The 26,410-nt window shown below is 58.3% G+C and overlaps 1 protein-coding gene across 3 annotated transcripts; it reads left to right on the top strand.

Moving 5' to 3' along the window:
- The first annotated feature begins 5,239 nt into the window (after positions 1-5,239).
- Slc67a1 (solute carrier family 67 member 1) lies at positions 5,240-26,107 on the top strand. 3 transcript variants are annotated; one of them, XM_020168823.2, is made up of 11 exons: positions 5,240-5,353; positions 6,161-6,360; positions 9,166-9,263; positions 10,097-10,257; positions 10,518-10,650; positions 17,876-17,994; positions 18,892-18,999; positions 19,935-20,035; positions 23,148-23,249; positions 23,359-23,479; positions 25,874-26,107. In XM_020168823.2, the coding sequence occupies exons 1-11, from the start codon at positions 5,245-5,247 to the stop codon at positions 26,059-26,061; spliced, it is 1,440 nt and encodes a 479-aa protein (XP_020024412.2). In that variant the 5' UTR covers positions 5,240-5,244; the 3' UTR covers positions 26,062-26,107. The 3 variants fall into 3 exon arrangements, with proteins under 3 accessions (XP_020024412.2, XP_020024413.1, XP_073907111.1); XM_020168824.2 differs by having other exon boundaries at positions 5,255-5,353; positions 6,193-6,360; XM_074051010.1 differs by having other exon boundaries at positions 5,255-5,353; positions 6,085-6,360.
- The last annotated feature ends 303 nt before the right edge of the window (positions 26,108-26,410 follow it).

Here is a 26,410-nt window from a genome sequence, read left to right as displayed (position 1 = left end):
CAAAGCCTTGTCTAAAGCTCCGAGGGGACATGTACACACAAAGGAAGAAAGGAAAAGAGAAGAAAAAGACAAAAATAGAAAGCCCCTAGGTAGGCACTGCTCCTCCCCCACCTCTCCTGCCTCCTCTCCCCTCTTCCTTTCTGCCACCCTCACCCTCCTCTCCTCCTCTTCCTCAGCAGCTCCTCTTCCTCTTCATGCCCTGTCCCCCACAACCACTAAGGCCAGCCTGCATCCCAGTGCCCTCTGCCTTCATTCCTTCAGCTAGAGCTGCTGCCCAAAGCCCCCAGGCTGCAGAGCTCAGTGGCCAGCTGGCTCTGTGAGGCCTGTACCTGCCTGTCCCCTGGGTCTGGGTAACCCATGTGTGGATACACACACATTCAGGTACAGAGCACAACAGTGAGGCTACCAGGATAGACACAGTCCCTGCTGGAGAGGGCTGCAGTGGCCAGACAGGGAGGGCTAGGGTTCCAGCCCATGAGCTGACTCCATTTTTTTTTTTTTTTTTTTTTTTTGCAGTACTGGGGTTTGAACTCAGGCATTCCTGCTTGCTAAGCAGGTACTCTGCTGCTTGAACCATGTCTCCAAGTCCAAGGCTATCAGAAACATTTTGTTGCATTCAATTAGTGGGATGGGAGCAAGGACAGGCACTGCCTGGCCGAGGGGCACCCAGTAGGCTTTGAACTCAGGCAGAGGCACTCCCTCTTAGTGGCTGTGTATCCTTGGGTGAGTTGCTTAACCTCTCAGTGCCTCTACTTTCTCATCTGTGAGGCTCCTGATGAGGCCAGGAGGCCATGTAGGTCTGATTGGGCCTCCAGGGATTGGAGGACAGCTCAGGTACAAGAGGGACATTTCCCATTTTACCATAGCAGGTCCCACATCCTGGAAATTTCTCTGTCCGAGGCAAACTAGGTGTCCCCAAACACAGTGGAAGCTTCCCTAGAGCAGGGTCCCAACTCTAACTCTGGTCTCGGGTCACTCAGAGTATGGTGGGAGAAAGGGTACAGGGTTACCCAGCCTGCACCCTAGCTGTCATGAAAAACCCACCAAGGCCTGCAGTTCAGGCCCTCCCAATGGACACCTCCTCCCTGCAGCCTTTCTGGCATATGCTTCCCCACCAGGGCCTTTTCCTTCCGAGTGGCCATCAGCCAGTGTGGGCCCTGGATCACTAAAGGCAGGGGAGAAGCCTCTGCTGAGAGCAAAGCTCTTCTGCGGACATGGCCAGGCTGTGGTTAAAGCCCGTCCACAGGTGACTCAGATCCATTTGGCTGGTGGAGTGGCTCAAGTGGTAAAGCGTCTACCTAACAAGCATGAGGCCCTGAGTTCAAACCCCAGTGCCACCAAAACCAAACAGAACCATTAGCTCTGAAGAGAAAACCTGTCAAATGAGTTTCTCCAGAGAGAAAACCCAGCCCCTGCCCCCTCCTCCTGGAAGCCCCAGCCAGACTCAATCCCCAGGGCTGCCTTTGAGCTTGGTCCTGCATTCCCCCTCCCAGGGGCCCAGGAACTGAGGTCTGGGGTGAGGGGCCTCTGACACTCTCAACCAACTGCCTCTGAAATGAAACTGAGAAACTGAGGGACAGAGCCCAGGGCCCACAGCAGGCTCTGGTGTCTCTTAAAGGCTGTGACTCTAAGGACAGCCCGTCAAGCTGAGTCTGATGGGCCTAGGAAGCTGAATGGACCATAGTGCAGGTCCTTGTCAGGTTGCCCTCTGCTGGCCAAGTTCTGGAACTGTGCCTCACCTGTGCTGAGAAGGCGGCAGTGGAGTCCGTGGCTGGGCAGAGGAGGTGAATCTTAGGAATAGTAAGGGACTGGGGGCTTTCACACACCCTTCGTAACCCTTCTGGGTTCTGGTGAAATGTCCAGTCCCCTACCAAGGCCTCCGCTCTTGCCCTCTTCCCCTTTTCCTCCCTCCCCTGCAATATTACATGTTTTTTAAATCTTTTGGGGTTTTGTGTGTGTGTGTGGTACTGGGGTTTGAACTGAGGGCCTCACACTTGCTTGAGCCACTCCATCAGCCCTGCTTTTCTGTGTTGGGTTTTTTCAAGAGAAGGTCTCTCATGAACTATATGCCCAGGCTAGCTTCGAACCACAATCTTCCTGATCTTTGCCTCCAGAGTAGCTAAGATTACGGGTGTGAGTCACTGGTGCCCAGCTTAAATCTTAAAATTTTTGACAAATAATTTCCCTTTATTTCACTCCCCACTAGTCACCGTGTGGTTTCTTGGCTCCCTGTTGAAACAAAACCTGTCAAATAAGTTTCCAGGCCCGCCACTGCCCATTCTCCCCATTAATGATGCCCAAAAATGGTCCTGGGAATGTCACCAGTGGCATAGTGCCTGCCATGCACGAGACCCAGAGTTCCATTCCCAGTGACCTCCGGGTGCTAAATCCGGAAGCCAGCTCAAGGCCTCCACTCTGATTCCCTGTCTTCCCTCGGCTCCCAGGCCCCTACTGCCCGGGGTTCCCTGGTCAGTCCCAGGGATCCTCCTTTTGGTTGACGTCCAGACTTGGGCCCTGGCCTCTCCTTTCTATCTCCATCCACTCTGGGGTCAGCTCATCTACAGTCAGGCTCTAAATGTCACCTTCCTGCAGGTGACACTTCAAGCCATGGTCGGCTCAGCCCACATCCCCAATCTGCACACTCTCCTTTGTCCTCTGCCAGTTCACAGGTCCCCCGCTCAGTGGCTGATCCTGACTGCTGGTCCTTCTCTCGAACACCTGCTCTCCACAGCCACCCTTCTCAGCAGACAGTAGCTCCACACAGCAGGGAATTAGGTCTAGGTCAACTCTCCTGGTCCATGCCTGGTCCATCAGAGATGTGTAGGACCCACTGCTCACGCCCATGTCCCTGTCCTCTCTCACTAGACTGAGTAGAAGCCTGCCTGTGCTGGCCACCCCCTCAGTCCTTCATCAGGACTCAGCCAGAGGCTCCCTCCAGCACACATGGCAGGTCATAGACCCACTACACAAAGAAGCCACAGTGCCACAGTCAAGGGAGGTTACCTGCCTCCCCTAACACCCACACTGTAATCCATGCTACAAACCGGCAGTTCAGTACCAGGCACAGAGTCTGCACACAGCAGGGGCTCAGTGTTTGTGGGATTAGGTAAGACTCCTGCCTCGAGGCTATGCCATCAGGTCTGGGCAGTGGGATAGGCATGGATGCCCTTGTCTATGAGGCTCTCAGGATCCCCAACCCCAGTACACAGCAGTCACAGGGATACTTCTCAGGACATCTGGCCCTGGCTCTGCCCCTACCAGCCCTCCTAGGGCCCCACTCCTCCAGATCTATTTCTAACCCCTCTCCCCAATGCACACCTTATCCCCCAGCCCCATCAGGTGTTTGTGGTTTCCTTAGGTTCACCTCTCAGCCTCCAGAATGCTATTCCCTCTACCTGGAGTGCCCTTCCCACACCTGGCCCATCTGCACTCTTCTGAAGATGTCACCTCTGCACTCTTCTGGGAAGAGATGTCTTCCTCCCAGGCCCACCCCAGATGGGGCACAGCCCCTCCTGCAGTCAGCATGAATTGGTCTCTAGGGCAAAACTTCTGCCATGTTTCTCCTAGAACAATGCAGAGAGTGTGTTGAGTGGCCAAGTAAGCCACTGACCCGCCCCTGGCCCCACAACCGAAGCTGCTTCCTGTAGAGGAGGAAGGTCAAGGATCTAGAGTTACTAGTGCTTCTCTTTCCTTTTCCAGCCCGAAGGGCAATTTTCCCACACTCCCTTACAACCGAGAAACTTCCCTGCCCATACCCACCAGGACAACTACAAAAATCAGGGTTGCTTCTGTCTGCCATTCTCCCCACCACTGGCCCTGTTTGTAAGGTGAGTAGCCAGCCCCTTCTGGCCTCCCCTCAGCCTCCCCCACTGGCTCAGGCACTTTCAGATGCTCAACTCACCTCTCCCTGTCCTTTACCCTAAAAAATCTGCCTGGAGAACCCAGGACTCAACGATGATGTCACCTTCTACTAGATTGTCAAGAAGCAGCCAGGTCTGGAGTTAAAACTGGAAATTTAGGATCTCTTGGGGACAGTCCCTCACCCTAGTCCAATGGAGCACACAACCACCTGGACTCCAGTCCTCCCCCAGGGGTCCTGAATCTAAGACACCCTGAGATTCCTAACCAGGAAACCCTGGCTGGACCCATCCCTCTCTGTTCCCAGGGAAACCAGCATGCTGTTCCTGCACTGAGTTGTCAAGACGTGGGTCCCGCCCTTCCCAGACTCTAACACACTTGCACTGTGCACAGTGCACACACCTGGGAACAGAGCGGTAGGCATGACCTACTCCCTGAGGATTTCAAATGGCCCAGCCAGCAGACCTCAGGCTACCGGACTCTGCCCCTAACGACCAATTTTGTGGCCCACTCTTACTGGGCACAGGGTCTTAGCTCCTCTGCCCTCCTGCCACTGTAGCTTTCTGCTCTGCTACACTAAGGTTAACACATCGCAGAGGGGACACTGGCTCTGCGTTTTGGCCTGTGGCTTGGCCCCTGCCGGGGCTACAGGACCGGAGGTGGCGTGGGTGTCTGGAATGAGCATCTGGTTACCTAGCCACAGTCAGCTCTCTGGAGAAGATTGAGGCTAGCTGGTGCAGGGCCTGGGCCAAGTGCTAGGGCAGTGGGCGCTTCTGCAGCTCCAGTAGAGCTCTGGTGGAGGCTGGCATGAGGCCTGGAGGACCCGTGTACTATGCATCTCATGGGCTCTGGCCAAGAGACATTCAGGTAGGGTGACACAGGAAACAGCTGGCATCTCAGTAACTCCAGCAGCCCCTGGAGGGAGTTGGGTCCCGGGAGCTGTCTCCAGAAATGCTCGTCTCTTTACCCATCCTTTGGGGCTCAGTACAGATCCTTGGGAGTGGACAGCCCAGACAAGACCTTCTTTCCTCTCCCTTGCTTCTTCCGTTCCCTTCTTGCTCTCCCTCCCTGGCGCCCTCTCTGCTCCTTTTACCTCATCCCCGTCCCCACGATTTCCCTTCCTAGCCCGAAATGGACGCCTTGTGCTGCTCTACGGGTCCGAAGTCCAGCCTCCCGCGGCTTGGGGCCCGGGGCAGGATAAAAGCTGCAACACCCAAGCCATCCGTGGATCGCAAAGCCCCTTGCGAAGCTGTCGTCGGGCTGGGACGGGCAGTGGGCGGGACGTCTGGGGGCGTGTCTGGATCAGCCAATGAGCGCGCAGAGGCCGCGGCACGGGCGCGCCCACTTCGCAGGATAGGCGGGGCCTGAGAGGGGAGGGAGGGGACTATGCCGGGGGCGGGCCCAGCCCGGGTTGTCCCGGAAGGGCGCGTGTCGCGACTCACCCGGGAGGGCTCACCCACCAGGAGCGGAGCCCAAGCTCGCCAGGCAAAAGCAGGTACCCCGATGAGGGCAGGCCCTGAGCCCCGAACCCCCGCAGCGTCGAGCCTCTCTGCCCCGGCAGGTGCCCTCCCGCACCCTCGTGCGCCCCTAGAAGGCTGCGGGGCAGGCGCAGCTCCCGGCCCTCCGCGCTGCTGCCTCGCCCCGTCCCACCCCGGCAGGCTCCTGGGGTTACCTCCAACTGTGGAGTCAGGTGTCAACTGACAAAAAAAAAAAAAAAGGCCCCAGTGGAACCGCAAAATCCTGTTCCCGCGGTGGGGTTGGGAGTGGGGGGCGGGGAACTACACGTCCTGCTGTAGGAGGTGAGGCATACCCACCCTGCCCAGGGACAGGAAAGCTGAACTGTCTCCCTGTCCCCATCCCAGTACCAACCCCCAAAGCTCCCCCGCTCCCCCAAGGAAAGCAAGGCCTGGCCTTAAGGAGGACCATGCACAGGGAAACAAATCAGCCCCAGACCTACAGAAGTCACCATCTGAGCAGCCGTCAGAAACAGTCCCACTCTGGGGCTCCGTTTCCCTTTAAAACTGGGGCATGGTATCTCCCTGTTCAGGGCACAGGGCATGCTGCAGGGTTGGGACTGTCCCTGTCCCCTCCCATGGAGGCTGTGTGCCCCAGACCAAGAGTTGTCAGTGGTCAGGGGGCACCTGACCCTTTCTCCAAGGTCAAGGTCACTGGATTGCCAGGGTGGAGTTTGCAATCTGCAGCCTGCTGGGCTGTCCTCTCCTGCAGGCAGTTCTGCTCCTCCATTCCGGTGACTCAGCACCGCACCTGATCAACAGAACTCTTGCCCCTTGCCCACTCCAAGGCTTGGCCAGCTCCTGTTTGGACTCCTCTCAGGATTCCCTACAGCACCTGCCCAGGATCCAGGGAGTTCAGGCCTCCAGCGGTCAGAAGCAGCCTGTCAGCAGGATGAGCACTGTGAGCCAGTCATGGGTCATCCCACTCACCTACGGGCTGACTACCCTGGAACTTACCTGCCTCTTCATGCAGTTTTCCATCCTGCCAGTGAGTAACACCCCAGAACCCCTCCCCAGAGGCCCCTCACTGTCCCCCTGCTGTCCATCTAGGCAGTAGCGGGGAGCAAGAGTGGGCGTTTGATACTGCCAGGGCCCCACTCCATTGAAGACCAACCCCAAGCCATACTTGAGCTGGGTAGGTATCTGCCACCAGCACATCCTGTGCTCTGGCCACCCTTTCAGCCCTGGGGAGAAGCCTCAGAGAGCCACCCCCGTTGGCCTCTTTGCATCTTTCCCACTTTTCATACTTGGTTATTCATTCAGTAAACCTCTATGGAGCTGGTGCACAGGGGTCCAACCTCCATGGATAGCAGCACCCAGGGGAGCTGGGAAGAACCCAGAGGACCGTCCCCCAGCAGGGGGTCTGCGTGGGGCCATGACATCAGCCACAGGCCACTTTTTAAAGTTCTCTTGAATCCATAGCTCATGCCTGTAATCCTAGCTACTCTGGTGGCAGAGATCAGGAGGATCACAGTTTGAAGCCAGCCCAGGCAAATAGTTTGAGAGACCCTATTTCGAAAATACCCAACACAAAAAAGGGCTGGTAGAGTGGCTCAAGAGGTAACAGCTGAGTTTAAGCCCCAGCGCAGGAAAAAAAAAAAATTCCCTCTTGAGACCCAGGCTCACCCGAAAGTGAAGGGCTGGCTCCGTGCTGGGTTTGGGGTCCACTCAGAGTGTGACCTATCCACCAATGTGGCCAGCAGACCAGGCTGGGCAGCACTGAGGTGCCAGTGGGCTTGACTAAGGTCCATTCACTGTTCACATTACCCCCCAGGAGTCAGAAACTCAGGGACACTTGAGGACAAAGTCACACATTACCCAGAAGCACAGGGTCCTCCTCACATTTGGCCCCCAAGAGCCCAACCAGGCTCAGATCCAGTGGCCCTCCCTTTAACCCTCGCTCCAGGCCTGGGGATCAGGACTGGAATGAGCACTAACCTTTGTCACCACTCGGGGAATGGCAAGGGCTTCCAGCCCAGAACCCTCTGCAGCTCAATCCACAGATGACCTGGGTCTCTGCCCCATGCAGTAGGGCAGCCTGGCCAGGCCCCGGCTTCTTCTAGAAGGGTGGTGACCCCCCCACACCCCGCAGGCTGGCGGGGTCAGGTTGTGTGGGAGAGAATGAGCACATCAGTCCACAGAACCAGAGTGATTGCCACCTTCCTTTCACCCCCATAGTGAGGACAATGGCTTGTCCGGCCAGTCCTCCATGAACACCTGTGAACTGACCTCGTTCTCAGGACTGGGACACAGCAGGGCACCTACCACCACCACCACCCTCAGAGCTGGTGGTCAACAGTGTGTTGCTGTAGAAAATGCAACACAGTCAGACTGTACAGTGGAAAAGGAAATGGTGGGTCGGAGCGGGGGCACTGAGAGCCCAAGGACATATAGCAGTCTGGGGTCAGGAAGATAGCTGAGAAGGCAACACTGGAGCAAAGGCTTGAAAGAAACAGGAGAGGCACAGCCAGTGCAAAGGCCCTGGGATGCAAAAGCCAGTGGCAAGGCTGTGCCTGGAAAGGTGTATCCAGTGCAAAGGCCCTGGGGTAGTGGTGAGGCTGTGCAGCTGGACAGGAGAGAGCCACATCCACCAGAGGACTCCAGTGGGAGCTGAGGGGGAGGTGGGAAGTGGCTGGAATCAGATCTACTGCTGAGGACCAGGGTTGTGTGTATGAGAGAGAGAAGAGAGGAGAGGAGAAAGAAGGGGAGGGGAGAGGAGGGGAAGTCACAGGCTGGGAAGTGATGCCCCACAGGGGGCAGGTGAGCAGGGATAGGGGTGGGATTTCAGTTCCTCTAGGGCAGGGGTGGGAGGGAGAGGAGAAAGTGAGATATAGCAGGATTGGGGAGGGAGTGGACTCACTAGGGGAAGGTGGGATGATTGTCAGGTCAAGTTCACAGAGCAGAGAGCAGACAGACAGCATTTCCAGGCTTCTCCAGCCAGAAGAGCAGAGGGCAGGAGGTGGGAGTCTATGGTGGGGGCTGGGAAGATAAGGACAGGTGCCCAAGACTGGCCTCTAGGAGAAGTCCAGAATATGGGGGGTTGGGGGAGAGGCAGGGTATTGGTGACTGGGGCTACCATTATGGAGAACCAAAAACTGGCTCAGAGCAAGTCCTCACTTGAATTGATGACCTTCGTGAAGATCCTATTTCCAAGTAAGGTCACATTCTGAGGCACTGGGGGTTAGGGCTCCAGCACAGGAGCTGGGAGGACACCATTCAGCTGCAGTAAGGGTCAAGACTGGAGGTATTAAGGTCACAGAGAAGTAGAGCAGGGCAAGATGGAGGCTTGGGGACTGGGAGCCCTCGGAGGGACAATTGTGGTGCTATTTCTCCCTGGTGGGCATCCTCCAGAAAGGAGCTGAGGACTGGGAGCCTCACAGAGCAGACGGTCCTGCTGGACGATGGGCCACATCTCAGGTTCCCAGAGGTCATTAAGGTGCTTTGGGATGACCCCTTGCTGGCAAGGACAATGCCATAAATCCCCCACAGAGCTCTGAGTGGATGAAGACAAAATAGTGGCTGTCTCTCCATACCAACTTAAAGGGTACCCAAGAGGAGAAGGAGGGGCAGCAGTTGCCATCATGGAGTGAGCTCCAGCATCCCCAGAGGCCATTAAATTCTCCCTCTGAGGGAGGAGGAGCAGGATCCTGCAGGGAAAAGCCCCTCTCAGGCCCCACCACCAAGAATCAGGGCCCAGGTCCTCCACTCCCTCCCTACCCCCTGACCTTTGAAGGACCCCAGACTCCTGAGGCCTCTCACAGACTCTTCACACGGCCCCCCAAATGTGTTTCAGTATCTCTCCCGGACACTGGGCCTGGACACTGTCGCCTTCAGCTACCTGCAAACTATCTTCGGGGTGCTCCAGCTGCTGGGTGGGCCTGTGTTTGGCAGGTACGGTGGAGAGGAGGCATATGTGGGTCCCTCAATCCACAATGGCCAGGACCACCCCTCAGAGGCCACAGGCTGGGTCCCTCAGCTCGCACAGGGCCCCAGAAGGTGACAGCAATTCCAAGGAAAGGCAAACTAAGCCACAGGAGAGCTTTGGCCTCCCTGCAGGAGCCTTGGTGGCTTCCCAAGGCCAGGCCCTGAAGCCCGGGTCCCCCAGGCACTCAGTCGGGGAGGCTGCTGGCTGAGCCCAGGGACCAGGGCAATGGACTGGCACCATGGTCCTGTTTCAGCCCTTGACACCTGTGGCTCCCAGGTGTCTCCTTGATGAAGATTTAACAGCTATCCAGCCCCAGCACAGAGCTAGGAGCCTTATCATCACTATTGAAAGGGCAATTCTGGGGACCCAGGCAGGAGCCCAGCAATATGGGGTCCCCAACCCCCACCTTCTGGGTGCTGGGGAACCCTGCTGGTCTGAAGACAAGACAGCTGACAACCTCCTATAGATCTCACAGGGACAGCTGACAGACATACCTGTGGGAGTCCAGACTTCAGAGCATTTTTTGGGCAGAAAAAAGGGACTGCACACTTCAGTCTGTCACTTTCCCTAGAGCCCCAGCACATCCATCACCAGTATCTATTTTCACAGGGGTTAGAATGCCCCCTTGGGACAGACACCTCCCCACCACTGAGAGGATGGGAAGAAGCAGGAGGACAGCCCACAGCAGACTGGCCCTTGTCAGCACCCTAGCCTCCCCATCAGCCCTGCTTGGACAGTCCCAGGGGGTGGGCGTGGGGAAGGGCACCCTGCTGGTGGCTGATCCGCTTGGTGGCCCTAGGTTCGCAGACCAGCGCGGGGCGCGGGCGGCGCTCTCGCTCTCCTTCGTGGCATCCTCTACGCTCTACCTGCTCCTGGTGGCCGCCTGCAGCCCGGCCCTACCCGGTGTCTTCCTGCTCTTCGTCTCGCGCTTGCCCACGGCGCTCATGCACACGCTGCCAGGTAGGGCACAGGTAGAGACAAGCGGGACCTGGGAGGAGGGGGTGGCATGGGGGCGTGGCTTCAGGAAGGAGGCAAGTCAAGGTGGAAAGGTGGGGGGTGTAGCCTGGGGAGGGCAGAGAGGGTGGAGGGGGCTATGTGGGGGCGTGGCCTTGGGAGGGCAAATTGGAGTGCAGGGGGCGGCATAGGGGCGTGGCCTGAGCCCTGGGTCCTCTGCCCGGGTCTTCGACTGGCTTCGCTACTCAGCCCCCGCCCCGCCCCAGCTGCCCAGATGGTCATCACCGACCTGACTGCGCCCGCGGAGCGGCCGGCGGCCCTGAGCCGGCTGGGCCTCTGCTTCGGTGTCGGCATGATCCTCGGCTCCCTGCTCGGTGGGACCCTGAGTACCGCGTATGGGTGAGTGGCCGGGTAGGGCCCCTGGAGGGCAAGGCGAGCGGGGACACTGCTCAGGATGGCCGTGGCTGGGTGGGTTCCGCGCCGCTCCGCGCTCGGGGCCGTCGTTCCATCTCCGCTACCTGTCTAAGACTTGGTTTCTCCATCGGCATGAGTGAGTTTGGTACCGCGAGGGTGACCGGCCCAGACCGGCGGCGTGGGCGGGACCGCGATGCGGCGCGGCCACCAGGGGGCTCCGTCGCCCCGCCCTGAAGCCGCGGGTCAGCACTGCGCGCCTGGCCTGGGCGGCTTCTGCAGCGGGCAGAGCGGGCTGTCCAGGTAGCGGCCCTGGCAGCCCAGAGGGAGGAGAGGGCTGGGAGGCACCTCTGGCACCCGTGTGGACTGGGCACTTCTGCCTGCTCAGTCTCACTTTTTGGAACTTTAGACCAGGGACAATCCCTTTCCATCCCCGTTGGCTCACAGGGTAACTGCGCCCTAGGGAGGGGGCCATGGTAAAGGCCCGATTGACTGGGGGTGCTCAAGCGCACTTGGACTCAGCTCCATCCCAAGAGTGAGCCTACACCTGCGCTGTCTTTCAGGTCCAAGCCTCAGGTTTGGGGCTGGGGGCAGGTGTCCCATCCAGCAGGGGAGAGGTTCTCACCTGCTCCCTAGTCAGAGAAGACTGTGACCATGGTTTGCAGGGTTGTGTGAGGCCGGCTGAGGCTCTCTTACGGGATGGAGCCCACATACTTTGGGGTACTTGGTGTGGGAGGCACCTTTGTTGCCTCCAGGATCTCTAGTCATGGATGAACAGTGTGAGTCCCTGCTTCTAGGAGCCTTGGTGGTTTGCCCAGGCTCCCTAAGTTTCCCCAGGTCAGCCCAGCAGTGGGGGACCAGAGCAATGGGCGGGCGCCATGGTTTTGTTAGAGTCCACCCCTCAACAGGGAGGGCTCAGTCACACCCCTCCCCACGTCCTCCCAGCATCTGCATCAGAACCTGTGTTGGGTGACTCAGTGGTGTTTACCGAACATCTAGTAAGGGATTCTAGGTTCTAGGATACAGTGGGGAACAAGACAGACCAAGACTGTCAGGTGAACTGTGTTGGTATAATGGCAGATTGAGTCATATGGTATAAAAAAGGAGTAAATCAGGATCAGCAGCTAGATAGTCAGATGGTCACAGGGGACTCTCTGAGGCAGTGATGTTGGAGAGACAAGTGACAGGGAGGCAAAGAAACAGCATGTGCAAAGGTCCTGTGTTCATAGAAGTGAGGAGACTGAGTGACTGGAGGGATCAGAGGAGGGGGAAAGAGCCAGGCCTTGGAGCTAAAAAGTAGGGGCAAGTGCTCCAAAAGAAGATGGCGGGGGGGGGGGGGGGAGGGCACCTGCACCATCCAGGTAGGTAAGGACAGTGGCTGGACCAGGGGTAGCTATAGGGAGGGGGCCTAGGGCAGATTCTGGCCTGGTTTTGACATGGGTGCGAGGTAGGTGGGAACTCAAATCTCGATTCCAACACTGTATTGGAGTCAGGCTGGTCCTGGGGGAGCCCACCTTGTACAGGCATTGGGAGGCCTGTTGGGCCTGGGACGAGCTATGGAGCAGGTAGCCAGATGCGGGACTGTGCAGCTGGGGAAGAGAAGGCGCTGCATCCTCCAGTGACAGGAGCAGAGGCCTGTGTGGAGGACAGGGGGCCTCTGCTGAGTTGTCATGGCTAGTAGGCAGGGCAGCTGGGAATTCAGGAGGGAGACAGGTGTGGAGATGAGGATGGAGGGCCTCCATCTCCCAGGCAGATAGAGTAATGAGGGGGCATGGAAAGGGAAGGAGTGCTAAAAGGGGTGGGTGCTGGATGGAAGGCCCCCCCAGACTGCTGCCCCACTTACAGGGAGGCCCAGCCCAGACAGGCAGGGTCACCTTGGACCCACCTACCTGCTACAGAGGGAGGGCGGGGGTATGTTTTCTTAACCTCACCAAGCTTTCTTGCCTGTGAAATGGTCTCATCAGCCCTCTCTGGCTCACAGATGCTGCAGTGGTATCTTGCACACAGGGGTGCTGAGCAGCCCCGATAGTGTGTCGGAGCAAGCTAACACACAACATCACCTAACCCAAATGGCACCATGCACAGCCCCACTCACAACCCCACACATGACCCCTCCTGTCCTCACCTGCTTTGTGGGGCCGGGAGGGGGGGGTAGGGGGACTGGGGTTTGAACTCAGGGCTTCATGCTTGCAAAGCGGACACTCTACCTCTTGAGCCACACCTCTACTCCATTTTGCTCTGGTTATTGTGGAGATGGGATCACAAAAACAATTTGCTTGGGGTAGCCTTGAAAAGCAATTCTCCCAATCTCAGCCTCCCAAGTAGCTAGGATTACAGAAGTGAGCCACTGCCAACTGTCTTCACCTGCCTTTTCTGACCCAGAACACACCGTTCATTTCCTTCTCCCTCCCACACCCCCAAGATGGCCTCCTCCCCTGCCACACCTTTGCTTCCCTGCCTCCTTTTATGGAAGATCTGAGGCCCTCTATAACCTTAACATTTACACAATGAGGCCAACCTCAGCGTTTCCTTTGATGGGTGTGGAAACTGAGGCCCAAGGCTGGGTGCTATGCACGGTGGGAGTGTGTGTGCGGGGAGGAGTGGGCTCGCTCAGGGTCTTTGCACATAGATCCATATATATTGAAGTGGCCCTTGTGACCAAAGCTGACCTGCAGCCCTTTGTAGCTGGCTACCCAGTGGCAAGAGGGGTGTGGGAGAGGCCTTGTTGGTGACCTTGTGACTGACAGGTCCGCCTTTGTCCCACCAGATGGGACTGACTGCATCCACCATGGTCAACACAACCATGGGTGCACCTTATCCCCACGTGCTTGACAGGGCAGTAGCCTGGGTACTGTCCCACTTTATGGTCCCCATCCTATCCCATGGAGGCTGGGAGCTGCTCCAGAGCCTCACCCCAAGGTGAGGGCCAGTGGCCTCTCCCTCCTCAGCCAGGCAGCCTGATTACCTCAAAGCCCTCCGTGCCCCCAGTGTAGCCCACAGCAAGAGCCACACTGGGCATCCCTCCCCTTCCTGGGTGCAAATCAAAGCCTGACCTGACAGAGTCTCCCTGGCCACTGCCTCTCTGCCCACCCCCGGTGCCCCATTCCCTTGAAAGGCCCCAGTCATGCCAGCCCCCACCACAGAGCAGCAGTGGGAGTAGGAAGTGGACTTGGCACTGGGGCCTGTGGAGGCAGGCACCGGTACAACTGGTTTGGCCCAGCCTGGAGCTCAGGGCTGGGAGGCCAGGTTGCCTGCAGAAGTCTCTGGGCACAGAGCTGCATTGCTGCTGCCAGCAGGTGGGGGAGGCTCTGTGACACATGAGCCTCAATACGGTAGAGCTTGGGGAGGGACTGGGGGAGAGATTTTGGCCACCCAGGCCTGCAAGACCCAACCTGGGTTTATGGAGCCTTGCTATGTTCCTGGCTCTGGTCTAGGCGGTCATGGACCATAGCACAGAGCTAGACTCAGACAGTTCCTGCCCGTGGGAAGACAAGTACCACATGCAAGAAATGGAGGTGTCCACCATCTGCGCACAGCCCTGCGGATAGGATGTCCTGGCTTGCTCAAGAATAAGTAAAGGGCAAAAGGGTGACTGGGGCCAGGCAAGCACAGGCAAGGGGAAGAGGGGAGGTGGGGCAGTGAGGACTCTCCCTTCACCCACATGTCACAGAGGCCACCACCAGCATTGAGCCCAAGACTGGTCTTTGCTGTTGGGCACTGGGGACAAGTGTGCAAGTGCAGGTCCTATAGGCAACTGAGGCTGCAGGCGGGGGGCATCTGGGGAGAGTAGGCCCCAGGAGGGACAGCGTGGCCTGAAAGGGTCAGGCGTGAGTCCACTTGAAGGTAGAACTAGCAGATGAGGATGGACATGAGAAGTCAGGGAGGACCCCTTCTGGGCAGCTGGAAGGAGATAAGGAGGAGAAGATTAGGACTCCAGGGCTGGTCATGTTAGGTTTGACACCAAGTTCAATTCTGAGAGCCGGGGAAGAGGCCCTGGCTAGGTAAATTAAATCCCAGCTGTGAATCTGGAGAGAAAGTACTGCATGAAATACAACTGGCAGACTGTGGCCCATGGTCAAATCCAGGTTGTTCCTGTCAGTAACTAAGTCTGGTGGCACTCAGCAGATCCCACAGTTGCTGAGACCACTGGGCACCATCTTCCGATGGAGCTGATGAGTAATTATGGAGCAGGAGGCCAAGGGGGAGAAGAACTTCCCTGGTCCCCCAAGGTCAGCTGGAGGAGACCCACCCTCGTCTCAGATGGATGGTCCATCTGAGGGCCAGCCCAGCCACAACCACTCAGCAAGTCACGGGGCACACTGTCTCTCAGTTCCTGTAGGGCTCTGCCCCTTTACAAGTGACTGGGATTTGAACAGACACCACAGGCAAGGCCTGGGGAGAATGTGGGAGCTGGGCTGGGGAAGCGTCCAGCCATACACCTACGAGGTCAGGCTGCCCCAGAATGAGAGTGGCCACCTGCCAGCCTTCCCGGGCACCAAGTGGTTGGTGTGATTACCAGCCCAGTCTTTCTGGTACACATTCGCTGTGCACTTTATCTGGTCCCTGACACCTCAGAACGTGCGCCTGGGTGAGGGGACAGGAAGTCTTCATCTTAGTCCAAGGACGTTGGTTTCCCCTGGAAGTTAATGAGTATGAGTTCAGGCTGTCTGGCTGGGCTCTTGGCAGGAGTGACTCATGGGGCCACCTGGGCAGCCTGCCCACCTGGCAGCTCCCCCAAGGCGATACCACAGGACAGCTGGGCTGGAACCACACTCCAGGGAAGAGCAGCAAGTTCCTGATGTTCTGGGTGCCAGGGGGCACAAGGACAGAGTGGGAGAGGGCTGGAGGCTGGGGCTGGCCTGAGAGGTGCCGTGGAAGGAGGGGCCATAGGGACAGTGTTCCAGGCTGAGGGGAAGCCACAGTGCAAAGGCCCTGGCTGCTGACGGGGTTGGAGGCCTGTGTATGGGGAGTGGAGGGGAACAGGAGCTGGTAGGATTCGTGGCCAGAGGGGACTTTGGAATCTCTTTCTGGGGCTCCGGAAGCTGGAGGGGGCAGTCAGGGGTGGCCCCCTCAGGATTTCCATTTTCAGACGTGCTTCAAGTCATAGTGCCATGGGGCTGATGGAACAAGATGACTTCTCCTGGAGTCCAAGGCTGAACATCCAATGGCACTCAAGCCCCATGCCCCCTCCCCTTGTGAACCAGGTGTCACTTGAAGCTGGATACCAGCTGCCCTCAGCCAGTCTTCCAGGGACAAGAGAAGGGTGCAAGCTGGAAGCTCTTAGCCAGGCCTTTGGGCCAGCTCCTGGCAGCTACACCACCTCCTCTCAGGGCCAGCGTGGTGAGGAATTGTCACACTAGAGCTGGGCAGGTGCCCAGTCTGGGTGAAGCAGAGGCCCAGGAGCACAGAGTCCAACTGGGACAGCTGAGAGCCAGGTCACTCTCCTGAGGTGTCACAGATTGGGCCCTTGAGATAAAGAGGAAAGGAAATGGTCACTGGTTTAGCCAAGGTGTGGCTGCAGGTGCCAGATTCCTCTGGGTGGCTGGCAGGCAGGACAAGGGTGAACTGGGCTCCTGGGAGGGAGGGAGGTGCAGTGAGTCCAGCCCTAATTTAACACCTGAGGAAATGAGGTCACCCAGCAAGGTAGCCATGGAGGACAGGGGAACAGATCCTCTGAGGCCTGCCAGTGCCCTTTCTGATGTCCATGTGTATATGGGGGTGGGGGTGGGGGGAGACAGAGGAAAGTGTCCCTGACTACAGAATCCTGACTCAATTTATTAAAAAGTTTAGAATGAGAACGGGAGGTGTGGCTCAAATGGTAGAGCTCCTGCTTTACAAGCATGAAGCCCTGAGTTCAAACCCCAGTCCCATGAAAAAAGAAAGAAAGAATGAGTCAACTGTAGCCACAAGGCTCAGAGCCTGTCCAGCACCGCCTGAACCTGGGCCACTTTCCTCCAGAAGGGAGTGCTGACTGCATTGCATGTAGCATGCACTGACCCAAAGACCCCCAGGGACACCACACTGTCCCAGGAGGCATAGGGGAGAAGGGTCTTCCCAGGAGAAATTTTCAAGCAGAGGCCCCTGGAGCAGGGCTGCCCTGCAGAATTTCTTTCTGTTCTGGTTTCCTTTGGAGCGTTCTGTTCACAGGGAGTTGGAGAGAGGTCAGCTCTGAGAAGGGAGGGGAATAAGCCTGGCTTCCCCAGGCAGCGACCGACTTGGCTCTAGGGGAGTTGTGGGCCCTGATTTCCCCCTGGGGCCATCCAGGGTCCCTGGCTCCAGACCCTGTGTCCCCAGAATACACCGGCCTTTGGTTTGCTGATCACCACTCAAGGGACAGGCAAGAGCCAAGGAGAAGAGGCCTGGTGTCCTGCCACTCACCCTCACTTGTTACCAGCTCCCAAAATAGCCATCTGAGGTGGGGGCCTCTGCTCCTGTGCCACTTCCGGAGCATCTGGCAAAGAAAGGAGGTTTTGTCCCTGCCTGGCCAGGCCCTGAGCAGTGACGTTTGGGCCTCCAAGGCCAGAAGAAAGGCCCTTCTCTCTGGGGCTAGCCACTGGGTGGAGTGGCCCTCCTCATGTCACACGTCACATTGTCTGGTTCCCTGGGAGCCCAAAGAGGCTTGCCCTGTGCCCCAACCCTTCACTGAGGAAATGCCCGGCTGCCAGGGTCCAACCACATATCCAGCCTCCCAGGCAGTGGCCATGCGGGTGGAGTTGCCCTGGGGTGGGGAGCACTGGCCTGTGTGAGCTGTAGCTGCTAAGGAACGAGGGCTTCTCTGTGGCCCTACTGACTTCCCTGGTCCTTTCCTGCCCGTAAGTTCTGCCAGAGCTCTAGTGAAGGTGCATGTGTGTGTGCGTGCTGGTGTGTGACCCGCGTGTGTATACATGTGTGTGGCTTTGCAGTATGAATAGGAGTTTGCTGTGCCGCAAGTGAGAGGATGTTCTTACATCTTAGGTCCCACTGCCTACCCACCCTAAAAGGCTGCGGAGCCTAACCAAGGATGAGGGATGGCAGAATTCAACTTCCCTCCATGTGTCACCTAATAAATATGGTTGAGGGTCCTGTCCCCACCCTTCAGGTGGCAGGCTGGGGACAGAATAGCTGGGATTGAGCACCCGCTACAGGCAAGGCCCTAGTGGGCTAAAGTGGTGGGTGGGGGCTTCAGGGGTTCTGGGCCCCGGACCATGCCCTGCAACTCAGCCTGTGTCCCCAGGACTCACTCTCCTGTCATCGTGGCACTTGTGGCCAACCTCCTGGGAGCTGTTCTCAGCTTCACCTGCATCCCTACCACCACCAAAGGGGCCAGTGTGGACACCCAGGCTCCCCGGACAAGTAAGTCCCACCAGGCTCACCTGCGGAGAGGAGCAGTGGGAGGCCCCTTCCTCTGGTCAACCACTACCCTCGATGCTCCAGCCTAAGGGTTCAGGGGACATGCAAGGGACTTGGGGGGGCCACTCACCTCTTGTCTGTCTTGAGCCCCTCTTGGCTGCTGACTCCTCGGGAGCAGAGCTGGGCTGAGGCCCAGGCAGATCCGAAGGGAAGCCCAGAGAGGCCTGGGGAAGACCAGGAAGGATGGGGTGGATCAATGGGTCACAGTGCCCAAGGCTCTGAGTGTCTGGGGCCTGTGAGGGCACTAGCCAGGGAGCACTGTAAAGATCTGGGGGCACCAAGGAGGGGCAGAGTGTGGGCCAGGTTGGCTCCTCAGAGGTGTCCCCTATAGGGAGGCTCTTACTTGTTCTCAGCCCCTGTGTGCCTGGCAAGTGGCAGGACTCTGTGCCTCTACCTGGACATCTATCTGGGAGTCACCTAGGACAGGGCCTGGGGGACAGCCAAGCATACCTGGGAGGCCTGTGACACAGCACGTGAAAGTGTCAGGGTATCAGGGAATGCCTCCTGGCTGAGGTCACTCTCCAGCCTTGAGCTTTTCCTGGATCCAGGCTGGGCCAGGGGCACCTGTCCTCGTCACTAGAGCTGGGGACTGAGGGCTTCCCGGGCTCCACCCACGTCTAGCCAGTTAACCTGAAGGCAGGTGCACTGTTTCCCAAGTGCCTCCCAGATACGGGGCTCCCAGGGCTGGTGGGGGTGTGTGGGCTGCCCAGTGACCCTCCAGGGGATCATCTCCCATTCCACCAGTGGGCCTGGGGGGAGGGGGTGTGCCAGGCCTGCAGCCCTGGCCCCACAGCCAGGCTGAGGCCTCCAGTGTTCTGACCAGCAACCCCGGGTGACCAGGTGGAGCCAAGGCCAGTGTGTTTGACCTGAAGGCCATCACCCATCTGCTGCTGCAGCCTGGTGTCCTGCCCGTGTTCCTGGTCAAAGTGGTCTCTGGCTTCCCCTCCGGTGAGTCCACACTGCCCCTCCCCACTGCATCCAGGGCCCAGCTTGGCTAAGTGTTCCAGGCAGTGGGAATGAGGCCCAGGTCAGGGTGCTGCCCCTTTGCTTTTTCCACACCCTGTACTCCTAGTCCCCCTTGCTGGGTCTTGCCTGTACCAAAGCCTACCTCACTTGTCCCTCAGAGGGACACAGCAGGTGACAGGTCCACGTGGGTGTACCAGCACAGGCAGGGAGCAGTGTCATCCCTGCTCGCTTCTGGTCCTTCTCAGTCATGAGAAGGTTGTGGAACCAAGGAGGCTTGAGCCTCCCTCAAGGCCCATGGACGTCTATGTTCCCTTTCCTTCTTAGTCACCCCTGGCTTCCAGAGACAAAGACAGAGTCTGAAAGTAACGAGCCTCTAGACACTCAGTTGTCCCAGCCGTCTGGCCCCATGGCCTCTCGCCCATTCATGGGCCACCCACATCAGTCAACCCACCCACACGTATGCCGGCAGCCTAGAAACCCACGCGGGTTCTCCAGCCGGGCCTCCTCTTGAGGCGCCTGCATCCCAAAGAGCCAGACCCTCTCCTGCAGCTGTGCAAAGCAAGGCTGAAGCCCTGAGGGGCAGAGAGGAGATCAACCTGGGATCAGCCAGGCCTGGCCGGGCAGTCATCAGAACCTAAGCCAGCCACAGAGGTGAAGGGCCTCTGACTAGAGGGCCTCTGTAGGCACTGAGACCAAACACGGCCACACGTTCAGCCAGAGTCCCCCTTCCCAGCACCTGTGGTTCACAGGCTGCAGCTCTGCTGCCTCCAGGGGAGGCTCTCCATGACAGGGTTACAGTGCAACCCCAGGCAAGGGTCTTGTTGCCCAGCTCGAGTCACACTCCCCTTAGACAAGAGGGAGGGGCTCTGGCAGGGCACGAGGCGTGCACGGCCCCCTGACTGGCCCCCTCTGCCCAGGACTCTTCATGGTAATGTTCTCCATCATCTCCATGGACTTCTTCCAGCTGGAGGCCGCCCAGGCCGGCTACCTCACGTCCTACTTCGGGGTCCTCCAGATGGTGAGCGGGGGCCTACACACAGGGCATCTGTGGGGTGGGGAGAGAAGGGGGTCTCAGACAGAGGGGACCTTGGGACTTGATGGACTAGATTTCCCAGTAGCGATCCTGATCCCCCTCCCAGCCATCAGGATCCTCTGCACAGCTGGCCTCCACCCCCCTGCCCCCCAACACACACACACTCTCTCTCTGCCTTGTCCTGTCTGTGACCTCAGTTCTAAGCATGGCCTTACACTCAGACCACCACATGGCACCTTTCAGGTGACCACCCGTGTGCCTGGCAGTCTTGTCTGAGAGGGGAGATGGTGCCCAGGAAGGCATACCCCAGAGGAGCCTGGTGAGCCCTTGGCCTTCTGTCCCCAGCATGCCAGGATCTATGGCTGAGCAAGTGCCCATGTGAGCACTGGACATGGACAGAGCGGGGAGGGCTGCAGACCCCAGAGGTGGCATGCTATGGGTTCTGATTGCAGCCTCCATCCCATCCCCACCCTAGCTGTGTGACCAGTCTCATTTCCTTATAGTCATGTGGGACTAACCATGGAGCCCACCCCAGAAGTCACTTGGCGGGGGCGTGCAATGAGCTAATTTGGCACCTGGGGAGCTCCTAAAGAGCAAGACACTGTGTGTCCTCACAGGTGCTGGAGCCTTGGGCAGTTGGGGGTCAGGAGGTGTCCTTGGTGGAGTTTGGGACGTGTGTCCTCTCTGCCACCCCCCAGAACCCCAGGCTCCCAATTCAGGGCCAGCCCTGCTCAAGCCGGCTGCCCCCACCCCAGCTCCTCCTGGGCATCCAACCAGACCCTGGGTGGTGGAGACAGGTGTCGAAGTGCTCAGGACAACTGCCTGACAGCTGACGCAGGGGAGGGGCTATTCTGGGGCCAGTGGAGGAGGGGTCTGACCTCTCCGGAAGTGCGTGGCATTCCTAGCACCTCTGAGCCATTTGCTCCTTGTGCCTGTAGACCCAGGACTGGGCAAGGCCCTGGTACTAAAATAGCTGTTCCAGGGAAAGATAGGTTCTCCCCCTCCCGCCCCAGGACAAAGACGGTTTCTGCTCTGCAGTCAGAGGGGCCGCCCTGGTGGGGAAAACAGAAAACTCAAACCAGCACTAACGATAACCTTTCATTGGTGGCCACAACAGCCTCCATCTGATCAGGTCGCTTGAAGCCTGCCCAGAGCCAGGCAATGCCAGCCTGTGCCCAGCTGAAGTCTGCAGACTCCTGAAGCCCCTCAGGCCAGCACTGGGGGTGGGAGGCGGGCCTGCCGAGGCTGCTGGGGGCTGCAGCATCTGTCAGGACATTAGGAAGGGGACCTGAGAGAGCTGCAGACGGACAGGAGGAGGAGTCTAGCGTGGAGCCTGGGAACCCAGCACAGGGTGAAGTCGGGGGTCAGGGGGTGGGGGCAGCAGAGGAGCCAGGTATGTCAGAGCACCAGGCCCCAGGTGTGGTGGAGGAAAGCTGTGCCTTTGGGCAGATGGGGTACAAAGAGACATGTTTTATGTTTATAGAGCAAGGCTCAAGGCCACCTTTGCCAGGCACCTCCCTACCCCTACCCCGTGAGCTGTGGTCCCCACAGCTGTCTCTATTCCCAGGGAGCCCAGCCTCCTGGCCCTGGCTGCCAGTGGGTGGGGGGAATGGGGACTGGGGAAAAGACACCTAGATGGTCCTAAGGTAAGGGGAGGGGTCAGGCTTGCAGACCTCTGTTTGTTAAAGACCTCCATAGTGGCCTAGCCACCTACCTGGCTGTCACTCAGAGCTGTTCCCAGATGCTACAAATTCAGAGTGCACAGGGTGGGGGGCAGCACAAAGCTACTGGGGTGTGAGCAGAAACAGATTGGTTCCCCCACCCTGTGCAAGTCAGGTCATTGTTCCTTCCGTCGGGGAATAGAAGCAGGAGGCAGCGCTGTGGGTGGGGAGATTGGGGTGGGGCTTCCATCAGACAAGGCTGGGAACTGGAAGAGCCATGGGAACACTGTGTGTCTGTGGGAGGAATGGAGGCTGCAAGTGCAAAGGCTCTGAGGGGAGATGAGCCAACCCAAGGGGGCAGGACCAGGCTTTGGTAACATTTCTGGTAGAGGGTGGTCTGCTGACTTGCTTGGAGTGGGTGTGTGGTTCTGAGCAGAGAAAGGGAGCCCCCCACCGCAGCTGCTCTGTAGAGGAGGGGCAGATGCGGAAGCAGGGGTGCCTAGGGTTGGGTGACCATGGCGGGGAGGTGTGGCAGGGGTAGCAGATGGGCTGGAGGATGGTTGTGAGGGCTGAGGGGAGAGGCCTACCTGGCCTGGTGGCTAACCTCACTGTTTGAGGGAACGCCCTGTAAGCACACAGCTTGAAGCTTCTTTTCCAGTTAGTGGAAAGTTGACGCTTGATGCTGATTCCTTAGGACTGGGCTTCTGGTGCTCATTTGACTGCCCAAGTCGAGGTTTCGATGTTTTCTGGTGCTGGGACATCCCCTGGGTGGACTGCACTATGTGGGACTTGTCAAATAGATCTTCCTTCAAAAATCTAAAAACTGGGCTGGAGACATGGCTCAAATGGTAGAGTGTCTGCCTCACAAGTTTGAGGCTGGGAGTTCAAGCACCAGTACTGTCAGAAAAAAAAAAAAAATAGCAATTCATGAAAAACAAAACAAAAAGCAAAAAAACATCTAAGATAAAGCAGTTCTGAGTGTAGGGTTATTTTTTAAGCAGCACTGGAGCTTCGGTGGGAAGCAGCTGGCACAAGTGGGGAGTGGGGAGAGTGGCCAGGCGGGTTCAACAGAGCTGGTCAGACACTGACCCCAGCCTTCCCCCAGGTCCCCACCCCACTCCTGCCCTTTGACCCCAGGCACTTCCTGCCTGGTGGAGAGGGCACTTCCTATCTGCTACCAGATAGGAAGCCTCACCCTGGCCTGGGAGCGGCCTGCGGGCTGGGCCTGTCCCACTGAGTCATGTTCCTGGTGTCTCTGAATGTCCTTGATGTCGGCTTTCTTTGGGACCTTCTTGGGAACCACAGGGTACATCCTCTGCCCTGTGGAGGTGGGACCCCCAAGGCCTGCAGATGTGAGGGGCTATGAGAGAACAGGGGTCCCCAGCCACCAGTCTGGAGGTTGTCCCACCTCTCCTTGCCTACCTCCGCCCACTTAGGTGATCCAGGGCCTGGTCATCGGATGGCTGAGCAGACACTTCTCAGAGGAAGCCTTGCTGCAGGCCAGTGTGCTGGTCTTCGCCATGGTGGGACTGGCCATGGTAAGAGTAACCGGACTAGGCCTCTCCACACAGTAGGGGGTCCCAGGCCAGTACCCCGCAGGGCCCTGTGCGGCTCTGCTCACCATGGCCCCACTCACTGCCCTCCCAGGCACTGATGTCCAGCGTCTTCCACTTCTGCCTTCTGGCGCCCTGCCTGGTGTTCAGCCTGTGCACCCTCAATGTGGTCACCGACAGCATGCTGACCAAGGCCGTCTCTGCCTCAGACACAGGTGAGGACCACACCAAGGCCTTAGGGTCACATCTCCCTCCCAGTGGGTATGCAGTGGGTAGTGGACTGGATGGCCTGGGGCCCGAGAGGGGTGAGGGTGATGACAGACTCCTGTGTCCTCCCAGCCCTGCACCAGCCCTGCTGACTAGGCCAGAGTCAGGCCAGGGGCACAGGAAGAAGGCTTCTCCCAGGTGGCATTAGGACTGGCTCAGATACATGGGCAGAATTTTACTGAAAGGAGGAGGGATGGATGGCTTTCCATATATAGGGCACCCACTGGGCAGGAGGTGGCCTAAAGAGCTCTTGCAGAGGCTAGTTAGGAAGGCAGCCAGCGAGCTGGGCTGGAGAAATGAGAGAGGAACCAAGCCGGAGGGCAGCACATGGGACCGGGTCTCCCTCTCCCCAGGGCCCAGTACCCAGGGCTTCCTGAGTGAACAGCAAGTGAATGCACAGAGCTGGTGAAATCCAGAATCCAGGCCCTCAGCCTGAACTCTGAAACAGTTCTTTATGGAGGCAAGGAGAAACCCCCCTCCCCCATCCAGACTGGGGGTGTCCTGGTTCCTGCCTGCATCCCATCCTGGAGAAGTGCATGCATGCTGCCTGGCCCAGGGGGTTCCTGTTGACTGGTTGAACACGAAAGACTTGGGGTTTCTTCCAGGCCTCCCCAGCAGCAGGACCAGAAAGCTCAAGGGGCTAGGCCACCTGTCTGCCTGAGTGGGGGTGGAGGGATAGATGGAGGCAGGGATCTTCTCAGGGTTGCCTGGGGCCTCTGAGGCCTACAGACCTGGGACTCCCTGGTGCTAGGGCAGCCAGCCTCCAGACAGCTGGTCAGCCATCCTTTTGGAGTGAACAGCAGGAAAGAGCAGAGGTTAGAAACCTAGAGAGAGAAGGGCAGGGCCTGGCAGGGAGGAGCAGGCCAGGCCACCAGGCCATGTTGTGTCATGCTGAGGCACCACCCTCAGCTTGGAAGGAAGGAAGGAAAAGGACCTGGTCGCCTGGGAACTGAAACCTCAGAGGGGGCGGTAATTGCCCCTGTGTCTGTTGGAGTCTGCGGGTGTGTGGGCAGTGGGAGAGGCTGCTCCTAAGTTTCCCCACAGCATCCCTGAGCGTGGGCAGGGCCTCAGAGGCCCTAGTCCAGGCCAAACTTAGAGGCCTGGGCTCAGAAGCCATGAGCCAGGGACCCAGTGGGCAGTGGGGAGCAGAGATCAGCCACCTCCACGCACTGGGAATGGGCAAAGGGTGACCTCCCAACTTGAGATCTGCGGCCTGGTGGCAGGGGGCTCTGGCTTTCTGGCTTAGTGAATTTTGCACCCCTCCATGTTGTTTGAGGGTTGACAATAGCCACATGTAAGCCTGTCTACCCTGGGACAGCTGGCCTCAGGCCCTGGGACAGGTGACCTTAGGCACGAGGAACTGGACTGTCAGGTAAAATCTCACATGTTGCTGGGCGCAGGTGGCTCACACCTGTAAGCCTAGCTTAGGAAGCAGAGATTAGGAGGATTGCGGTTTGAAGCCAGGCCAGGCAAATAGTTCCTCGAGACCCTGTCTTGAAAAACCCTTCACAAAAAAGGGCTGGTGAACAGTGGCTTAAGGTGAAGGCCCTGAGTTCAAGCCCCAATACAGGAAAAAAAACAAAAAAAAGCTCAGATGCTTCGGTGGGGACCCAGTGAGCCTGGGAAGGGGCTCGTTCTCCCTGGGACTGTGGGAGAGGCAGGTGAGGGCCCTTTCTGTACTCCTTGAAGCCCTACCCCCACCCTTTGGGGACCATTGGGCCCCTAGGAGGATGGCAGGGGAGGATCAGCATGGTTGGGGGAGGGGATGGCCAGGAGTGGCTATGAGGGTGGCATGGAAGGTGTTGCCCGCCCAGAGAACCAGTTCCTGAATTCCATGGAGGCTCAGAGGAACCCCCTCAGTCAGACCCACCATACCCACCTCAGTCACCAGTGGGTCATGCCTGACAGTTCTAGTTCCTGGATCCCTAGCACCCCGGACCTTAGGAAAGAGCCCAAGAGTCAGTGCACCGGATGTCCTGGGCAGGAGCCCAGCCCTAAGTGTGTGTGGCTCCTATCTCCCTTGGCAGGCCTAGGAGGGCGTGGCCTGTGCCCTGACCTATGGCCCCATTCCCAGGCTCCTCCTGTGCTTGAGGACTTTCTGGAGCAGGGAGGAGGCTCAACCCCACATCCAGGGAAGCACCTGTGGGGCTGCAGAGGTGGGGGAGGGGTACTACAGGTGAGGGGCTCTCTGGGGAGATGGGACAGGTGCTTCAGGGAGTATTTCATGCCTACTGCACAAGGCAATCTGAGGTGGGGGGTGGCTTAGTTTGGGAGGGGTTGGAGGCCAGGCTGTGTCCAGGCAGGACCTACTCAGGCCCTGACTGCTGTCATTCTTTCCCCAGGGACCATGTTGGGCCTCTGTGCCTCTGTGCATCCACTGACGCGCACCGTGGGGCCCATGCTGGGTGGCCTCCTCTACCGCAGCCTTGGTGTCTCGGTCTTTGGCCAACTGCAGTTTGCCGTCAATTTTCTCGTCCTCCTGGTCCTCTGGAGGAAGCCTATGTTGGAGAAGAGGGACAAAACTCGGTGACTACTGCCCCAGGCACAGACAGGCAATAAACTCCTTTGGGACCTGACTTCCACCTGATTTCTGCAGGCTCCGCCTGTGTCTGTGATGGGAAGGAAGCCTGGGGGGTGAAGGTGAGGGATGGAGCTAGAGGAGGCCAAGGGCTTCCTGGAGGAGGAGGCTACACAGGGAAGGCAGAATCACCTGTTTGTCCCAAGTCATTAGTCTATCCCTTGTGTTCACCAACATAGCCAGGAAGGAATCCCCCTGCTGCCACCCACATAGCTGTGCTTACACCCCTAGAGACAGGGAACCCTTGGCCCACCCACTGCCTGTCCCAGCCTGGGACTACACGTGTCCCAGTGAGCAGAAG

Source organism: Castor canadensis, chromosome 1, assembly GCF_047511655.1.
Source record: "Castor canadensis chromosome 1, mCasCan1.hap1v2, whole genome shotgun sequence".
Classification (NCBI taxonomy): Eukaryota; Metazoa; Chordata; class Mammalia; order Rodentia; family Castoridae; genus Castor; species Castor canadensis.
Note: the sequence above shows the minus strand (reverse complement) of the source record. Positions and strands in the feature narration are given on the sequence as shown.